The following is a 16,762-nucleotide window of genomic DNA, read 5'->3' as shown; positions in this document are numbered from 1 at the left end:
TGGTTACTAGGATGGCCAATCTATGGTAGCAGTGTACCATGGTCAAATTAGTACCAACAAGATAACCTCAAAAATTACCAAGAACAATACGAACAAAACAAATCATATAACTGAAAAACACTTACGCAGTGGATCTATAGCTTTAATAGGTTTGAGTGTTTCCACATATGGGCCTCTACCAAACTGATTCTCAGCTGCAACTCGGAAGACATACTGAGTGCCTTCTATCAGATATTTAGCCATGTGACTGCGTTTCTTGGAGGATGATGAGATGGTTACCCACTGTGCAGAAGCTACATCTTTCCTTTCCACCACATAGTTTGTAATGACAGAGCCACCATCATCTTCTGGTTCCATCCAAGTGAGATAGCAAGAATCGCTTCTAACTTCACTGATTTGCAGATTTCTGGGCGGACCAGGCTTATCTAGTATTGGCAAAAATTGAATCTGTTATTTATTTGATAACCAAATCATTTTTTACAAAACCTGGTAATTTCAAGAGAAATTAATATATTTCATGTAATTTGTAGTTCTTTGCCTACCACATATTTCTTATAACTCAGTTTATTGATATTTTCCAGACATTCCTTCATTTCTTAATCTCTAAATATAGGATAAAAACATGCAGCATAAAAGGAACATCAAAAGATTACCTAAGACCACAACTTTTACTGAAACAGTCTTTGAACCAGCTGGATTTTCAACTGTCAGGGAGTAAATTCCACCATCTTCATGGACAGTGTTACGAATTTCAAGCTTACTGCCAACTCCTGTAACCTCAATATCAGCTTTGGGTGAGACCTCATGATCTTCTTTCTTCCAAGAAACTTTTGGGAATGGAACACCTTTAATAACAGCACTAAGTCTCAGGGTATCTCCAGCTTTTACATGCTGTTCTCGGGCCATATTAGCATCAAGTATCAGCTCAGGAGGTTCTGGAATCAAAATGATACGTTTTTAGAAAATGAGGAAAAAAGATCTCTTCTTAGGTAAACTCATCTGATTTTATTAAACTCACCAAGTCTGTCCTTTACTTCTACTGGATCAGGAACATAGGCTGGTTCAGATTCACCTGCTGCATTGACTGCCTTGACCCTGAACTTATAGGTCAAACCCTCAGTAAGGCCAGTGACTTTGTATTTTGTTTCAGGACAAGAATCTGCTGTGAGATTGGCCTTTTTCCATTCTTCATCTCCAACTTTCTGATACTCAACAAGGTAGCCAATTATCTTGCCATTACCATCATGGCGTGGTGGTTGCCAAGATAAATCAACTGAATTTTTAGTTTTATCTACTGCTTCTGGATTAATAGGTGGACTTGGTTTTGCTGTTAAAAAAAGCAAAAAAAAAGAAAGAAATGGGGAAAAAAGGAAACTATTAAAACGATTTTCTAACTGAAATGAGGAGTGCATTAAAATTTTGAGAAATGAAATTTAATACTTTACCGATTGGATCTCTAGCGAAAATTGGCTTTGAAGGTGGACTAGGGTCACCAACGCCAATTTCATTTTCTGCTGAAACACGGAATTCATATTGACAGCCTTCAAGGAGGTCAGGTACTTTGAACTGAGTACTGGGGAAAATTGGGTCTTTGGTAACTCTGACCCATCTTGTAGCCATTGTTTCCTTCTTTTCTACAATATAGTTTGTTATTGGCTTGCCTCCATCATATGGTTTGTTCCAAACTACTACTGCAGAGTCTTTGGTAACATCCTTAATGATTGGTTGCTCAGGTGCATCAGGAACACCTGGGGAAAAGAAAAAAAAAAGAGCTTATGAGCACTACAAACAGAGTAAAGATTAAAGTATCAAAGTAAGATTGCAAATGAATAACATACGGAAACGGTCCTTGGCTTTCATCTCATCAGAGATGAGAGGATCACTTATGCCGTAAAGATTTTCAGCATAAATTCGAATTTGATATTCTTTTCCTTCAAGCAGCTTAGGAATTTTGCATGTTGTCTTAACTGTGGCAGATGTAACTGGCATCCACAGGTCTCTGTGTGCATCCTTCTTCTCAATAATGTAATTTGTAATTTCACTGCCTCCATCATCTAATGGAGGTTTCCAGGAAACTATCATATGATCTTTATGAACTTCATCAAATATAACTGGGCCTACTGGAGGTGATGGGCGATCTGTTTAAGGAAAAATAAAGAATACACATGCTTTTATATGAACTTCACTTAATGACATAGATTAAACAGTGTCAATACAGTAAATATATTATGAAATTAGAAACTTGGCATCACAGTTTTAATAAGGAATCAAGACCTCAAGACTATTCCTCTTTAATATGTGTTTGACTTGCCAAACTTAATTCCTTAATGCTTATAAGGTATTTGGTGATTGACATTTTCTACAGTGTTGACATTGTCTAAATGCATGTAGAGACATTAAGTTATTTATGCTGAATGAACCAAGCCAGTTAACTATGTACCCAAAATAAATAAATAGTATTTCAGTATAAAAGAGAATGCAATAAATCAAGTTATTGTAATAAAGAACCCATTTTAATATTTACATTTTATATAATTCAATGAATTATAATCGCTACTAAAAATCACAGACAATACTGTTGTTCACTAAAACCTACCAACAACATTAACTTGACAAAATCCTTTTCTTGATCCTGTGCTGTTCTCTACAGTAACACAATATTTGCCTGAGTCTTCACGGACAGATTTTAGTATCCCCAAGCAAAGAGTTGTAGGAGTTGTCTTGATCTTTGTACGGTCATCTTCTTTCACAACAATATCATCCTTTAGCCAAGTAACCTTTGGTGCAGGCTTGCCTGAGTAACGTCCAGTCAGGCTGAAAGCTTCACCAACCCGAACAATAAGCTTGTCTCTAAAGTCAAGATCAAGTGATGGAGGAGCTGAAAGACGATATTAAAAAGCACAAATGTCAGCAACATTAATAAGAAAAAGTTTGGAATCAGTAAACGTAATCAGTGTTTTCAAAAGAAATATGAAAAAGATACATACCAATTTCATCCTTGCATGTGATTGGTTTTGTACAAAATGATGGCTTGCCTTGTCCCACAATATTACAAGCACTCACACGATACTCATAGGTGTCACCCTCTTTCAAGCCTTCTACAGTGTATTTCCTATCAAGCATTTTCTCCTTTGTAACTCTGTGGAATTTTTCTTTTCCAATGAGACGGCTCTCTAGAACGTACATGGTGATATCTGAACCTCCATTATATTTTGGAGGGTTCCAAGTTAATGTAACAGAGTTCTTGGTAACTGCTTTTACTTCCAGGTCTTCTGGACGGTCAGGAACAGCTGTGAATAAACAAAAAAATATGATAAATGCATTTTTCTGCATATTTATCTTATATGATGGTAATCCAAACCTGAAAATATACTTACTTATTGGATCTCTAATGACAATCTCTTTTGTTGTTTCTGTGAATGGACCCATGCCAATTATGTTCTCAGCTGCAATTCGGAAGAAGTAGGCTTTCCCTTCAGTGAGTCCCTGAACAGTAGCATTCTGTCTTGTAACTGTGCAGCTTACTGGAGTCCAAGCTCTATGGTCAGATTCACGTTTTTCAATTATATAGTTGGTAATAGGAGAACCACCATCATCTTCTGGAGTAAACCATGTCAATTTACAGGAGTCATTGGTTAGGTTCTCAGTAAGGAATGGCATTCCAACTGGGCCTGGCACATCTGAAAGCAAAGAAGAAATGCAGTATTTAAGTATACATGCTGAATGTTATGAAATTTTACTTGTTCACAAGGACTGAAGTTGCTATTTACCTAGCACATCAACAATAATAGTCTTCTTCCGCTCGCCACCGGCATTTTTAGCAAGAAGAGTGTATATACCCTGGTGGCTCCTTTTGCAGTTCTTGATGACCAAAGAAGAACTAATAGCTGTTTCTTCTATTCTGGCTTCTTCTGGTAAAGCTTGGCCATCCCTGCTCCAAGTCACTGTTGGGGCTGGTTTTCCTGAGACGTATGCTATGATCCGAATTACTCCTCCAGCATGAACAACAATTCTGTCCCTGACACTTGCATCCAAATTAATATCAGGAGCCACTGTGGGAGGTGAACAAAAAAATTCAATGTTTTTTTTTTTTTTCTCACTTTGACTTAGAGGTACTAAAAATGTAGATGTAAATGATAAATACCAATTCTGTCCTTCATTTCAATAATGTCTGTAACTTCTCCAGGCTCTCCAATGCCAGCAGCATTCACTGCTCTAACTCTAAATTTGTAAAAACATCCTTCTTTTAATCCTGCCACAACGAACTTGGTTCCTCTAATTTCTTTATCTTTTACCTGGAAAAAAATATTATAACATCAGCTAACATCAAAGTATCATCAATTTCTTTGTTATGTTTGAAACAAATCTTAAATCAGATGTTGTTCCAGACTTACAAGCACAAGACAGTTTTAAGCATACATGGATTTAGCTCACATAGAATTCTTCAGAATCTATGTAAAGAAATACAGGACATGGACATACAAGCTATTCTGAAGATTCACCTTTTTGATAATTCTAACAGACAAGGATGTTACAGCAATTACAATAGTCTGTGGTCTCAGAAGAATTTTGTGTATTATTGGACATATAAACTCATTTAAGTGAGAGTGGCAAAAAAAGGAATTCTTTGTTCTTTTTAAACCCCAATATGTTGCCTGTTTACCTGGAAACAGTGCAGGAATTTTAGGCATTACTTCAAATGCACCCAAATGTTTATGGACATACAAAAAATAACCAAGGTACGCAACAGTTAAATTTTCAGTAACGCATTACTGAAAAAAAATATCAGTTATGGATCATTGAAAAAGGTAGGAAAATGTAGGGACATAGTAGTTGCAAATGATTTGGCACAGTTTGATACCAGTGAGACTTACTTTTGTGCCGGTTCTAAATTGGTGTTGTCTTCTGGTCTTTTACCACAAATTACCTACATATTTTCTCACATCTTTAAACAGAAATTTAAAAATTCTAAGTTTAGGAAACTGCAAAGTTAACTTCATGTGGTGGAGGGTCAATTACTGACTTTTACATTTGGTCTTATATTTTAAACATATGAAGATAATTATGGTGCAAAAATATGAACTTTTAGAAAATAACTTGCATAGTGAAAATTTGTAAAAAATATGTTTTCTGGAGCAATTTCTTTTGATAAACACACAGAGAGAAGAAACACAAATTCTGTAATAGTTTTCCACCTACCCGTTCCCATTCTTCCTTTCCTTCCTCTTTATACTCAACAATGTAGCCAGTGACCCTAGAACCACCGTCCTTTAGTGGTGGAGTCCACTCCAAGTCTACAGAGGACTTTGTCCAATCAGTAACTTTTGGAATAGGAGGGCCAGGTGGGGCTGAAAGATATCATTGTACCATTACAGCATAACAATATATTCTGTGTTCTTATTTGAATATTTTCAATTTAAAAAATAGGAATCTAAAATATTTACCAATGGGATCTCTAGCAATTGCTGGATCAGATGGCATGCTTGGTGGACCAACACCGGCTGCATTGATAGCTGAAACACGGAACTGATATTCAGAGCCTTCAATAAGTCCTGTAACTTTGTATGAAACCCCCAGTGTCATAGGTTTGATAGGATCACGGTTAACCCTAGTCCATCTCTTTCCGGTAGTCTCTTTGCGCTCCAACCAGTAACCAGTGATAGGAGAGCCACCATCATGTTCTGGTTCTTCCCAGTTTACAGTCATTGAGTCACGTGTTATACTGCTAACTGTTGGCTTGTCACAAGGTCCAGGAACAGCTGGGAGACAAAATTCACACATAGCTTGTAAAAAAAAATGCTAAAGGAAGATGGAGATAGGTAGAGTGAAAAACAGAGTTATGCACTCACATGGTCACAGTTACACTAGGTAGTTCCTTATCCTCACAAGACTCCTTCCTTCATTCTCCTTCCCAACCCTATTCAGGTACATATACTTCTGTGAAATGTAAAATATCTTTCTTTCAAATAACAATTGTCAAAAGTGAGTTTTTCTCGCCTTCCTGGATCAGTACGTCTTTTCAGTGCCCAGCCTAACCTTGAATGTTTTAAGAATGATTTTCTCTTGCCAGCTTAATATTCCTTCTACATCAGAGCTACTCTGCCTAATTTCTCTTTCAAAACTGAAGGCAGGAAATTGACTCTTCCTGATCTATGAGGTCAATAATGTCTCAAATACAACAGAATGACCTGAATCTTATCAGATAAACCCTTATTTGTATATTTAAACATTCAAAAAGCTTGAGATTGTATTTTAATGTATAACAAGGAGGGAGAAAAGTATTTTTAAGTACTACACATGCTTTTAAGAACTATTAATACTAAAACTCTTCAAGCTGTTCTAGAAAATTCACTTACGTGAAGAGAGAAAAGTAGTAGTGGTACTTAACAGATGCTGTACACATACCAGCGTGTGAAATGAAGTGACATAATTTGAAAGCATATTGCTACTTACTGAAAAGGTTTCGTGCTGTTTCTGGTTCACTATCCAAAGGTTCTCCAATACCATATTTGTTTTGTGCCATAATGCGGAACACATATTCATGGCCTTCCATCAACTTGGGAACAGTGAATAAGCATTCCTTAGGCTCATTAGTAACGGGTACCCATGTCCTCCTATTTGCTTCTTTTTTCTCTATAACATAGTTCGTAATCTTAGAACCACCATCATCCAATGGAGGAAGCCATGATATTGTCATTTTATCAGCCAAAATGGATTCAAATTTAATAGGTCCCACTGGAGGTCCAGGACGACCTAAAAGATACATTTTATAAAGAAGAAATAATTCAAGTGCTATTAAAATAAAGTATCACATGAATGCTATGAATTTATGTAATGCATAAGAGGTCTTGATATCTACCCAGAACGTTTAGTCTCATCTCCTTTGAAGCAGTTCCTAGATTATTTACAGCTGTTATAGTATATAAGCCTGTATCACTTCTGCGAGACTGTTGAATCAATAAAGTGCAAGTATCTTCAGCAATGATCTTGTTGACATGTTGATCATACAGCACTGGTGTTTTGTCATCTGGTTTCTTTGGAGAAGCTTTTAGCCATGTTAAGGTGGGGAAGGGCACACCCTTTATCTTGGCCACAATGTTAACATCTGTTCCTTCTTCAACCTCCATAAATTCTTTGAGTTCAATAGATGGTGGGCCTACAATGAAATGTTGGAAAAATGAACATAAAAATACTTCACAATTTTAAAATGGAATTTGCATTTACTGGTATCAGTTAGTACTTACATGTCTGGTCTTTGACAACAAGTGGGCCAACAGTGGCTGAAGGCCTACTAGGGCCTGCTATATTTACAGCTTTTACTCTGAATTCGTATTCTCCACCTTCTACAAGATCCTCAACAGTAAACTTTGTTTCCTCCACGTCACGTCTGTTGCATTGCTTCCAAGTCTCTTTCACTTCTCCAGTACGATCCCAGCGGAGACATTCAACATTATAATGTGTAACAGGAGCTCCACCATCATTCTTTGGTGGTTTCCATGTCAAGCTCACCGTGTTCTTGGTTACAAGGCCAATCTTTAGTTTAATAGGTGGATCAGGAGGATCTTCAGAAACAAAACAGAAGTGTGAATATATCCACTGTACAGTACCATCTGGTTTTAAAGAATTTGTCTGACTTTGATTTGACTTACGGATTGGATCCCTGGCTGTGGTCCGTTGGATGGTTTCTGCAGGAGGGCCAACACCAAAACGATTTTCTGCACGTACCCGGAAGAAATACTCTTGGCCAGATATGAGATCAGGTACAACAAAGGAAGTACTTCCACAGTTTGCATTTACTTTAGTCCAGGCCTTCCCATCAATAGTTCTTTTCTCTATAACATAGCCTCTGATTCTATCTCCACCATCGTCGTCTGGCATCTTCCATGAAAGTTTACAACTGCCTCTTGTGATATCACTTACTTTTAGGTCTTTTGGTGGACCTGGGACATCTGTTAAGGTAAAAGCACAACAGAAACAATTTTACATAAGTATGTAGAAAAACAAGACTAAAATCTAGTACTTGAATACTTCAATATGTGTAAAGCATACCAAGCACATTGACTCTGACATGTACAGTTTTTTGTCCTGCTTTGTTCTTTGCTGTAATACTGTATCGTCCAGAATGACTTCTGTTGCACTCAGGGATGATAATCACTGAACGTGTATCAGTTGCTTCCACCTGTGTATTATAGAAAGAAAGAGAAATTATAGAACTTTAAATATTTATGTTTGAAAAATTCAACAATACTAAAGTTACAAAAAGTGCTTTACCTGAGCTTCTTCAGGTACACTATGACCTCCCTCCTATAAACAAAGGAAATAATGTAAATATAAAAGGGGATAGGCTTAAATGTCTAGAAACACATGTAGAAAAAGCCTTTTTCTTTTACTAACCTTTGCTGTTGTCTTTGCTTTTCCTTCAAACTCCCAAAATGTTTTTGGAACTGGACGACCCTTGATAACAGCTGGGATTTTAATTGTTGTGCCAGCACGACAAGAGAGGAAATCCTGTGCTCCAATATCAAGGAAGATTTCTGGTTCCTCTGCAAAAATATTTTAATATATAAATTTTAAAAGCTACTGAAAGTAAATTTCTGTCAGCATTGAGCTAAAACCCCACACAAACATGTAGAATGCCTGTTTATGTGAGAAAGGTTGGGTGTGCAAAAAGGAAGCTGGGAAGTATATGAATAGAAAAATTTGTTGTAGTCATTTCTTCATAAAACCCACATTATTTCCTTAGTATGACTGTAGGTGCTCATCAGTTTTCTAATGGATCCTGCTCTGGTAGTTGTCATCATGACATGTTCAAAAATGTGTGTCAATCGTTTGTTACATTTTTGCATAATTGTTTGTTCTGTTTTGTCTTTGGCTTGCTTGGCATCCTGCTTGAAAATTCACAGCAGTAGGTGGCATTTAGATATAAATACATAAATTAATTCCCAGAACACTTACCTAAAATATCTTGGACAGGTATTTCTGACGTTGCAGGACTTGGTTCTGATTCTCCAGCAGCATTTACAGCTTTCACCCTAAATCGGTATTTTCTGAGCTCTTTCAAGTTGGGAATAACACATTCACAAGTAGGAAAGAGTTTGTCTCCTTCATTCACCTTCTTCCAGTCAGTACTACCTTCATCTTGCATTTCAACAATATATCCTTTTATAGGACTGCCACCGTCCTTTTGTGGAGGCTTCCACGCAAGAGCTACGGATGATTTGGTTTTGTCTTTGACCTCTGGGCAAGATGGTGGACCAGGCACAACTTGTAAGACAAAAGCAAGTAAAAATTACCTGTGAGTTAGTGTCTGCCTTTATTTTTCTGAATAGTTTCTAGAAGAATGCAAGTATTTTCATCTTCTTCTGTCGTACATAGAGTGTATAATCCTAGAACATGCATACTAATTACATATATTACATATATTATTAAGGGATACTTAAGGTACAAGACATAAAGATTGAACTCTCTAACAATAAAGAAAAACAATAATATAAAAATCTGATTCTGAACACAAGTTTATTTGGCAATGTTTGCATTGGTGTAATCACAGTTTAAGGTTCATAAAAGAGGTAAAAAAATTAAAACTATATTTAAAATGGTGAAAAAAAGCAAATCAGGAAACTACTTTGTGTCAATATATTCTTTTTGGTTTAATGAAAACAAAGCATTGGATTAATTGCACTAAATTCAGTATAAAGAATAGTACCACATTTTGGTTATAGTTTGATATAGTCCTTAAAAATAGTCATACAAATTATATACTTACATATGGGATCTGCTGCTAAGGCAGGATCTGATGGTTCACTGGGAGGGCCAATTCCAGCAAGATTTTCAGCCATAACTCTAAACTGGTATTCAACACCTTCAGCCAAACGAAGCACATTGTACTCTAGACCTTTTACTGATGGTTTTGTTACTGGAGCCCTGTTAACACGTGACCAGTAGACACCTCCCACTTCTCTCTTCTCCAACCAATAGCCAGTTATTGGGCTGCCACCATCGTTCAGAGGAGGCTCCCAAGTCACCAGCATTGACGATCTGGTGCGATTTAAAATTTTTGGCTTTCCAGGAGGTCCAGGAAGGCCATAGGGATCCTTAATAACAACTTTCTCTGAGAGGCATTCATCACTTATTCCATATTTGTTTACAGCCCGGACTCTAAACTGATATTTTTCATTTGTTGTGAGATTCCATACCTGAAAAATAAAATTTAAATCAATACTTAGCTACTTTCAGAATAAACTCATTTGAAGTTTTATTGAAGTTTTGAAATATTGAAGTTATGTAGCAGTTTTCACTTTAAATTCTGTCTTGGAATATCATTGACATACCTATATTTAGGTACTACACAGCTGTATGTAATGCCCTAGGGATATTCTTATTTCACGTGCATAGGTCCAAACATAAATAAAAATGTCATCATGTTTGTTTTTGCAGTTGGTAAAGCTATGAATAATGCTGGGAAATGGAAAGGAAGAGGTCTTCTAAACACAGCTGAGATTAAGTAGCAAAAGAGAACAATTTATTTTGTTTTGTCACATGAGGAAAACACACATACATAGATGGGCAACATTCATCCAGTAATTTTGGAGTGTAAACGGAGCATGAGCACAGGTATCTATGCAAGTAGCAGTTTTCATTAGATGTGTACTATTGTTATTTTTAATGCACACTAAAGTATGTAACAAAGATATTTTATAAATTACCCCAAATCTTCTCTCAACAGCACTTTTGGAGACTTCTTCCCACTCAGATTTCTTCCTACTAGCATCACGTTTCTCAATAATGTAATGGGTAATTTCACTACCACCATTATCAAGAGGTGCATCCCATGTTAAATAGCATGAATCTGCTTTAATATCAGAAACAGCAAGATTTCTTGGTGGAGAAGGACGATCTGTATGAAAGCAATAGAGCATAGAATTACATTAAGAAAAAGGCAAAAGCATTTTATTAGCTGTCATTTTATTAAAATGTCATGTCCTTACCGTATACTTCAACGTGTACATTGCGAAATGCAGTGCCAAGACGATTGGAAGCTCTCACGGTGTAAGTGCCTTTATCATCCCTCACTGCTGCAGGCAGGGTAAGTTCAGTTTTTGCCTCACTTCTAGATACTTCTTCCTTGGTTATCTTAAGTGCACTGGATGTTTGGTCAATTAAAACTTCATTCTTGTCCCATTCAATCTTTGGCATTGGCAGACCTGTCACATCAGCAGGAATATTAACTGGTTCTCCTGCCTTCACTTTGATAGTATCTCCTCTCACAGCCAAGCGTAATGTAACAGTTGGAGGTACTGAAAACAAGAAGGAAAATGACAGAGTGGAGATAGAGATGAAACAGAGAAATTGCCTTGCAGTGTTACGGAGATAGTTGTATGGATTTCTTTAAAGCAGATGTACCTTCATCATCTTGTATAACTACATTGAGGGGCAATGATGGTTCACTTTCTCCAATAGCATTGACAGCTTTGACACGGAATTCGTACATATGAAGTTCATCAAGATTTTCAACAAGAAGAGATGTTGTTGGACAGAGTCTAGCATTAACTCTTTCATAGTCTTTTGAATCATGTCTCCTCTTCTCAACAATATATCCTAAGACAGGACTGCCACCATCACTACGCGGAGGCTTCCAATCAAGCGTAATTGTTGACTTTGTCCTATCTGTGTACATGAACCTTTCAGGTGCTGTTGGAGGACCTATTAACACAGATAAATTATAATGAAAAAAACATTAAAAAATTAGAGAATTTTAAATCATATGAATACAGTAGGTCTGGATTTTTAAAGCCATAGCTTTTGTATGCAAAGTATCTGAGTATGGTTACGGATAGTATAAAGTTTCTCATGTATGTGGATAAAAACATAACAAGGAGTGTCTCAGTAGACGTCAGTATTTTGTTACATAAAAAAACATAGTAGTTTTACAGAACTGATTCAGCAATCTGACTGAAGTAATTGATCTAAGGCAGATGCCTTATCCAGGTAGTAGAAAAGTAAATATACTTTTTGTATAGCAAGCAATCCACACAATAATACTCATTTATTAACCTATAATTAAAAATTGTTTTAAAAAAACCCATAAAATTAATCATCTTACCTAATGGATCAACTGCAAGAATGGGTCCTATTTCAACAGGTGGACCAGTACCAAACTTGTTCTTGGCACTAACACGGAATTTATATTCCTGCCCTTCAACCAGACCTGTAATATCACATTTAGATCTCTCTGTGTCTATAGCTAGTCTCCATGTATGCATTTTGGCATCCTTCCGTTCAACAATGAAGCCTATGATATCGCTGCCACCATCATCTTCAGGATCAGACCAGTTAAGCAAACACATCTTTCTGTTTGTGACCACTGGCTTTAGGTCAAGGACTGGCCCGGGAACATCTGAAAAACAAAATCAAACAAGTACGATAAAGCCCAGAGATTATCTCACTAAAAGAAATACTCAGTGGATTTCAGAAAATATTTTTCTTACCAAATACTTCTACTCTGGTTCCTGCAGATTTGGAACCACTGCTATTGGTAGCAGTAATTACGTATCTTCCATGGTCTTTTCTCAATGCATTCTTAATGGTTAACTCAGATTTTGTACCAACATTTTCAATAACAACTCGATCTTTGTCTAATTCACCCTCCTCCACAGCCCATGCAATGGTGGGAGTAGGACGTCCTGTCACAGTAGCAGGAATTTTAATAGTTTGCCCAGCCATGATCTGAATGCCTGCTTTGACAGAAACATCCAGCTCGACAGTGGGAGGCTCTGCAGAAGAGAGAGAAACAGTTCATTAGTTCAAGGGAGAGATTCAAAAACACCTTTTAAGCAGCTGGACATTTCTTGAAAATAATACAATTGCAATACCTTTAGGTTCTGCAACTGTTGTGGGTTCAGTTTCACCAGGTGGTCCTTCACCAGCTGCATTAAGTGCAGTAACACGGAGTTTATAGTCTGCACCTTCTCTGACTTCTTTAACAGTATACTGTCGAACCTTAATGGGTTTCTCTGTGCAACGTGACCACTCTTTTACTCCCACCAGTTGTTTGTATATATGGTAACCAGTGATATCTCCACCACCATTATACACAGGAGGTTCCCATTCCAGCTCAATAGAAGTTGAGCTTGTATCAGCAACCCTTGGAATCGGTGGACCCGGAGGCACTATAAATAAATAGGTGTAAATCAAAGTTAAAGGCTATAAAACCTATTCCGTCACCTGTCTGCTATTAGCTTCTGCTAAGCTACTTACTTATTGGGTCCTGCGCAGTTTTTGGATCTGATGGTGGACTAAATTTACCAGGGCCAGCTGCATTTTCAGCACATACTCTGAAGATGTAGGTTAATCCTTCCAGCAGTCCTTCAACTTTTATTTCCAGAGCATTCACAAGGTTCCTGTTGACTCGAGCCCAATGAGTACTATTAATTTCACGTTTTTCAATCCAATATCCTATGATTGGGCTGCCATTGTCTTTTGGTTCATTCCATTTAACCAACATGCTGTTGCTGGTAACATCTTGCACATCAGGCTTATTAGGTGGATCTGGTGGAGCTGAAAAAAATAATTGTAATTTTGTCATCATTGCTGTCTTCTTCAGTGCTTACTCAAAGCTAAGAGAGAACTAAGATATGAGAAATGACTAATTTTAAGTCATTCATAGTTCTTTCTTTCTTAGAAACTTTGATTCCTAACTGCAATCAGTAATCAAACTTGTCGTGGTTCTCTCTTTTGGTAAGACTATTAGTCTATTGAACACAAAGAATGTCACTATTCAGATGTTAAGTGTTTTTAGTGTAAAGATTTATGACAGTGATTGTCATTCTTATTTCTTTACTATTGAAGTTAGAATGTTTTCAATATTTCCCTTTATTTTGATGGTTTAAAGTGTGTAATAAATAATAATTACATTGCTCAAGTTTCTTCTGGGAAACATTCACATAGATGAGGCTGACTGTTCTAAGAGTCTGTATAGTTTTACACTGGTTTTCTGAAAAGGTTGTATTTCAAAATTAAAACTTACAGAAAGGATCTTTCGCTGTCATTGGTTTTGAAACACATGGTGGCCCTGGTCCAACTCTATTTTCAGCAAATACACGGAAAAGATATTCTTTTCCTTCAATTAGTTTTGTTACATGGAATTTGCAATGCCTGAGTGTTGAACTGACAGTGACCCAGCCCATTTCAGCTTTTGTATTGTCTTTCTTTTCCAGTACATAGTTTAGGATTTCACTTCCACCATCATCGAGGGGAGGCTCCCACTTGCAAATGACAGAATTTTTCCTCACATCTTCAAACGTGAAGTTGACTGGAGGCCCAGGTGTATCTGTGAGTAAAGCAAGAAAAATGATGAGTACACATCTTGTGCACTTCTTACCCAATACTCTGAACAAATTAGGTGTTTTTGAGGACATTGTTTACATACCTAACACATTGACTTCACATGAGGCTTTTGCAACACCATGGTCATTTTCCACTTTAATTGTAAATGTGCCATGGTCAGCTCTGATGGAGTCACGAATTGATAGTACAGACTCTCCTTCTTTATGGTTGTCAATACTCGTACGTTCTGGCAGTGAAAGCTGGAAAGGTTTCTCTTCTTCAGCTTCACCCTTCTTCTTCCTTGTATATGTTGTTACTCTCTTTTTGATTTCCTCTGGTCTGACAACTTCATCATTCCTCAGCCAAGTGATAGATGGATAAGGTGACCCTGAAATATGTGCCTCAAGTATGATCTCATCACCTCTCTTCACCTCAAGGCCAGACTGTAGGTTTGCAGCAAGGAAGACTTTTGGAGCCTCTGTAATAACACAGAATGATAAATGGAGAGTAGAATCTTCCAATATGTTTGAGGATGTATGGCAATTATTACAAACAATCAAATGAGCAATTCATACCAATAGGATCCACAGCTTTCACAAAAGGAGTAATTCGAGAAGGCTCACTGATGCCAGCAGCATTCTCAGCACGAACACGGAACTGATATTCCTTTCCTTCCTCAAGGCCTTTCACTGGATAAGTTAATAGAGGTACCAGATAGTCATTGCATCTCTCCCACCTCTCCTTGCCCTTAGCAAGCTTTTCTATTATATAGCCCATAATTTTGCTTCCACCATCAAACAGGGGTGGTTTCCATGTAAGTGTTACTGATTTTGATGTTGGATTATGGACCTCAAGGTCAACAGGAGGATCTGGAGGCTCTGTGGAAGAGCAGCAAAAGAGGGATCATATGAGAAAAGAAAGTATGAAGATTTTAGTTAAAATTCAATTTGCTAGATCATTTAGTAGTAAAAAACCCTTACGTTTCGGGTCTTCTGCAATGATTGGGTTTCTTAGTTCAAGATATTCACCTCCTCCAATCTTATTGACAGCTTTAACACGGAAGTAATATTCACAGTTTGGGATAAGATCTTTGACTTGCCATGAGAGCTTATTTTCACCAGACATGACTGGGATATATGTTCTACGACCAGCTTCTCTGCGTTCCAGAACATAATGCAGAATAGGAGTACCACCATCAAAGTCTGGAGGTTCCCAGGATACTTTGCAGGAATTCTTAGTTACTTCACTTGCCTTAATGTCTTTACACTGTCCAGGTGGACCTGTTTTAAATAAGAATAATGAAATTAGTTAACTAAATAGATGGGAAACTATTGCTAAATATGAAATTATATTGCATTGCATTGCAGAAAGCAGACAAAACCCGCAAATGTTGGCTAGACAGCATATATATGAATTTATGTTCATAAAGGTGAAAAATATTCATAATTCTTATATGCTTTTTCATATTTATATGATGACTATTCATAATAATTGGGCTTTGAGTAGCCACTGACTAGTTAGACCAACTTGGGGTAAAGTGGTTTTTTTTGTGAGATTTTATAACATTAATGCCTTTATGGCAATCTACATGTGTCTGTGTTGAAGAGATTCCTCCACATAGCAGAAAAGGGATTTTTCTAGTCCTTTCTTCTGTCAGCTGCAGGGCTCAAGGGAGGATAAGTCTGTTTCTCAGAATAGAAGAAGCCTCGTTACCTATGACTTTGACATTGACTGAGCCAGTTGTTGATGCCAGCTTGTTCTCCAATGTGATAGTATAAACACCAGCATCAGCATGAACACTGTCTATGACTTCGAGCAAGGCAGAGGTGTAGTCACTCTTCATTGTTGTTCTGTCACCAGCTTTCAACTCCTTGCCATCTTTGTGCCATGTTATAGTTGGGGATGGAACAGCTCTGAAGGGTACAGGGATACTTAATTTCTGTCCTTTAACAACAACAATGTCACGGGTTTTTAGATCAATGGTTGGATTGCCTGTAAAAGTAAGTATAATATTACTAGAAAATTGCCAAACACCATTCTTTTTTCAGTTATGCAGATCTGAAAAAAAAGGGATCTATTCTTACAGTCTGGGTCCTTGGCAACAACTTTTTCTGAGATGTCTGATGGCTCACTAGCTCCAACAGCATTGACAGCTCTGACTCTCAGCACATATTCCTTGTCTGGAACAACACCTTCTTCCACTTTACATTTTAGGTCTTTTATTGGACGAGAATTGATTCGCATCCATTTTTCTGTTCCGGCTTCACACATCTCAACGTTATACCCAATAATAGGGCTTCCACCATTCTTCTCAGGTGGCTTCCATGCAATGCAAATGTGCTTTCGACCTGCATCTGTGACATGTAAATCCTGAGGAGGTGAAGGAGGGCCTGCAGAAATGGAAAAAGATTGTGTCACTTTTCTCCCAGAATATCTG

The 16,762-nt window shown here is 37.3% G+C and overlaps 1 protein-coding gene across 25 annotated transcripts in view; it reads right to left on the bottom strand.

The window, feature by feature from the left end:
* TTN (titin) overlaps positions 1 to 16,762 on the bottom strand; it is a 245,697-nt gene that overhangs the window by 60,593 nt on the left and 168,342 nt on the right. For all 25 annotated transcript variants that reach the window (XM_052793469.1, XM_052793487.1, XM_052793478.1 and 22 more), the window contains 34 exons: positions 16,410 to 16,715; positions 16,039 to 16,317; positions 15,306 to 15,605; positions 14,901 to 15,203; positions 14,429 to 14,803; positions 14,027 to 14,329; positions 13,258 to 13,557; positions 12,873 to 13,169; positions 12,489 to 12,773; positions 12,104 to 12,397; positions 11,404 to 11,703; positions 10,989 to 11,297; positions 10,707 to 10,897; positions 9,767 to 10,196; positions 8,956 to 9,264; positions 8,395 to 8,543; positions 8,272 to 8,304; positions 8,050 to 8,179; positions 7,650 to 7,949; positions 7,245 to 7,562; positions 6,860 to 7,156; positions 6,454 to 6,753; positions 5,445 to 5,759; positions 5,200 to 5,348; positions 4,145 to 4,295; positions 3,771 to 4,052; positions 3,378 to 3,680; positions 2,988 to 3,290; positions 2,597 to 2,878; positions 1,839 to 2,138; positions 1,446 to 1,748; positions 1,019 to 1,327; positions 654 to 935; positions 126 to 425 (listed from right to left, as the gene is read on the bottom strand). In XM_052793469.1, coding sequence (XP_052649429.1) covers positions 126 to 425; positions 654 to 935; positions 1,019 to 1,327; positions 1,446 to 1,748; positions 1,839 to 2,138; positions 2,597 to 2,878; positions 2,988 to 3,290; positions 3,378 to 3,680; positions 3,771 to 4,052; positions 4,145 to 4,295; positions 5,200 to 5,348; positions 5,445 to 5,759; positions 6,454 to 6,753; positions 6,860 to 7,156; positions 7,245 to 7,562; positions 7,650 to 7,949; positions 8,050 to 8,179; positions 8,272 to 8,304; positions 8,395 to 8,543; positions 8,956 to 9,264; positions 9,767 to 10,196; positions 10,707 to 10,897; positions 10,989 to 11,297; positions 11,404 to 11,703; positions 12,104 to 12,397; positions 12,489 to 12,773; positions 12,873 to 13,169; positions 13,258 to 13,557; positions 14,027 to 14,329; positions 14,429 to 14,803; positions 14,901 to 15,203; positions 15,306 to 15,605; positions 16,039 to 16,317; positions 16,410 to 16,715 — 9,387 coding nt within the window. The remainder of the gene's footprint in view (positions 1 to 125; positions 426 to 653; positions 936 to 1,018; positions 1,328 to 1,445; positions 1,749 to 1,838; positions 2,139 to 2,596; positions 2,879 to 2,987; positions 3,291 to 3,377; positions 3,681 to 3,770; positions 4,053 to 4,144; positions 4,296 to 5,199; positions 5,349 to 5,444; positions 5,760 to 6,453; positions 6,754 to 6,859; positions 7,157 to 7,244; positions 7,563 to 7,649; positions 7,950 to 8,049; positions 8,180 to 8,271; positions 8,305 to 8,394; positions 8,544 to 8,955; positions 9,265 to 9,766; positions 10,197 to 10,706; positions 10,898 to 10,988; positions 11,298 to 11,403; positions 11,704 to 12,103; positions 12,398 to 12,488; positions 12,774 to 12,872; positions 13,170 to 13,257; positions 13,558 to 14,026; positions 14,330 to 14,428; positions 14,804 to 14,900; positions 15,204 to 15,305; positions 15,606 to 16,038; positions 16,318 to 16,409; positions 16,716 to 16,762) is intronic.

This window comes from Harpia harpyja, chromosome 7 (assembly GCF_026419915.1).
Source record: "Harpia harpyja isolate bHarHar1 chromosome 7, bHarHar1 primary haplotype, whole genome shotgun sequence".
In the NCBI taxonomy this organism is placed as follows: Eukaryota; Metazoa; Chordata; class Aves; order Accipitriformes; family Accipitridae; genus Harpia; species Harpia harpyja.
The sequence above is the reverse complement of the archived record's forward strand: the minus strand, read 5'-3'. Positions and strand labels throughout refer to the sequence as shown.